This window comes from Orycteropus afer, unplaced genomic scaffold (assembly GCF_000298275.1).
Source record: "Orycteropus afer afer isolate SDZICR_OR568_19922 unplaced genomic scaffold, OryAfe1.0 scaffold00099, whole genome shotgun sequence".
NCBI lineage: Eukaryota > Metazoa > Chordata > Mammalia > Tubulidentata > Orycteropodidae > Orycteropus > Orycteropus afer.
Window position 1 is genome coordinate 902,701 of NW_006921686.1, and position 1,698 is coordinate 904,398.

Here is a 1,698-nt window from a genome sequence, read left to right on the forward strand (position 1 = left end):
GGGGGCGTGGTTTGTTTTTGCGTCTACAGTCTGATTGGCTGGGGGAGTCTGGCCTGGCCGCCAGGTCTCTGATTGGCCAGGGAAGCGCATGGTGGAGCCCTTCAGTGAGATGGCTTTAACGATGTACGCAAGCCTAGTAGGAATTAAGAGGCTTGCGCAGGACTGGGCAGTATTTCATTCTGTTGTACACACATAGGGTTCCTACAAGTTGGAGCCAACTCAACAGAACCTAGTAACAAAAACAGGACAAAGCTAAAGTAGGGCTTGGCTCTGATTGGCCGTTGAGGCTTTGTTAGGGGCGTGGCTTAGCGGCTCAGTCTCTGGACCACTTCCGGAGAGTAGTTGGGTGGAGACCACAGAGACATGTTTGTGATTGGGTGATGGACTGGATAGAGGCCTGGCTTAAAGTGGTAGCGTCTAGACTGCCCCACAGCCACGCCTCCCAGCCTCCTATTGGACGGACACTGGCAAGGGGGCGTGATGTGGGTTGTCCTGCCTCTTCTCTTCCCTACCTCACAGCTGGCCTCGGACCCCGTCCTGCGGCGCAAGCTGGTGGGTCTCTCCATGGGGTCCTTCGCCCGCCTAGCGGAGCTGTTCACCAGCCGCGAAGCCAGCCCAGGCTCCGGCTGTGCACGCCCCTTGTCACCGTGCCCTGGGCCCCCACCGCCTTCCCCGGAGCCTCTGGCGCGCCTGGCCCTGGCCATGGAGTTGAGCCGGCGTGTGGCCCACCTGGGGGGCACCCTGGCCGGACTCAGCGTGGAGCACGTGCACAGCTTCGCGCCCTGGATCCAGGCCCACGGGGGCTGGGTGAGCCACGAAACCTCCCGGGTCTCCGTTTATCCTGTTGTCATATGGGGTGGGGGGTTGGCTTCCTCTCAGTTCGGACAGTTGTTTTCCAGACTATGCTATTCGTTCCTTCTGTATTTATTGAGCACCAGCTGTATACCAGCCGCAGCTGTAATAGTTCAAAGGCTCAAACCACTCCCTTGTACACTAACTGGTTGTGACCCCTGAAACACATTGATCCCATCTTGCTGGGCCGCGTCTGTGAAGTGCGTGAGCGAGTACCTACCTCAAAGGGTTGTCGTAAGTGGTAAAATGGGGTGCATCTCCTAAGTACTTGGTGCGGGGCCTGGCCCCCCGTGGCCGTGTGTGTGTGTGACCATCGGATTCCTGTCTGCACACGTGTAAGGCAGGGTTCCTAGAGATAAAACTGTGAGATGCACAGTTGGTCCCTCACTTACAACTGGGTTCCCTCCCAGTGACTCTGTTGTAAATTGGTTCTGACGAAAGTCACATACTTCAATTTTTTTTAATTTAGGTTTTCACTGTCACCTTTTATTATCAGTATCTTTATAAATCCGATCTTCATTTGTTTTTAGTGTTAGAAACATTATGTATAAACTTACAGATATATTTTAATGCTTACATACATAAGAAAATACACACATTATTTGAAAAACAACCAGATGATCATAAATGATGTTTGTCCTAACTTGACTATATCATAAGTTGGGGACTACCTGTAAGTATATGTATGTATGTGTGTGTGTATACGTATATTTATATCTATCTCCTATGGAGCAGCTTTTGGGTTCAAACCACTCACCTTTTAGTTAGCAGCCCAATGCCTTAACCACAGTGCCACACAGAAACCAAAACAGAACTCATGGCCCTGGAGTCAGATCTGACTCATAG

At 51.7% G+C, this 1,698-nt stretch overlaps 1 protein-coding gene across 1 annotated transcript in view; it reads left to right on the top strand.

Annotated features, from left to right (window-relative positions):
* BCL2L12 (BCL2 like 12) overlaps nt 1–1,698 on the top strand; it is a 9,722-nt gene that overhangs the window by 3,563 nt on the left and 4,461 nt on the right. Inside the window, exon 3 of the mRNA XM_007943016.1 lies at nt 447–807. Coding sequence (XP_007941207.1) covers nt 447–807 — 361 coding nt within the window. The remainder of the gene's footprint in view (nt 1–446; nt 808–1,698) is intronic.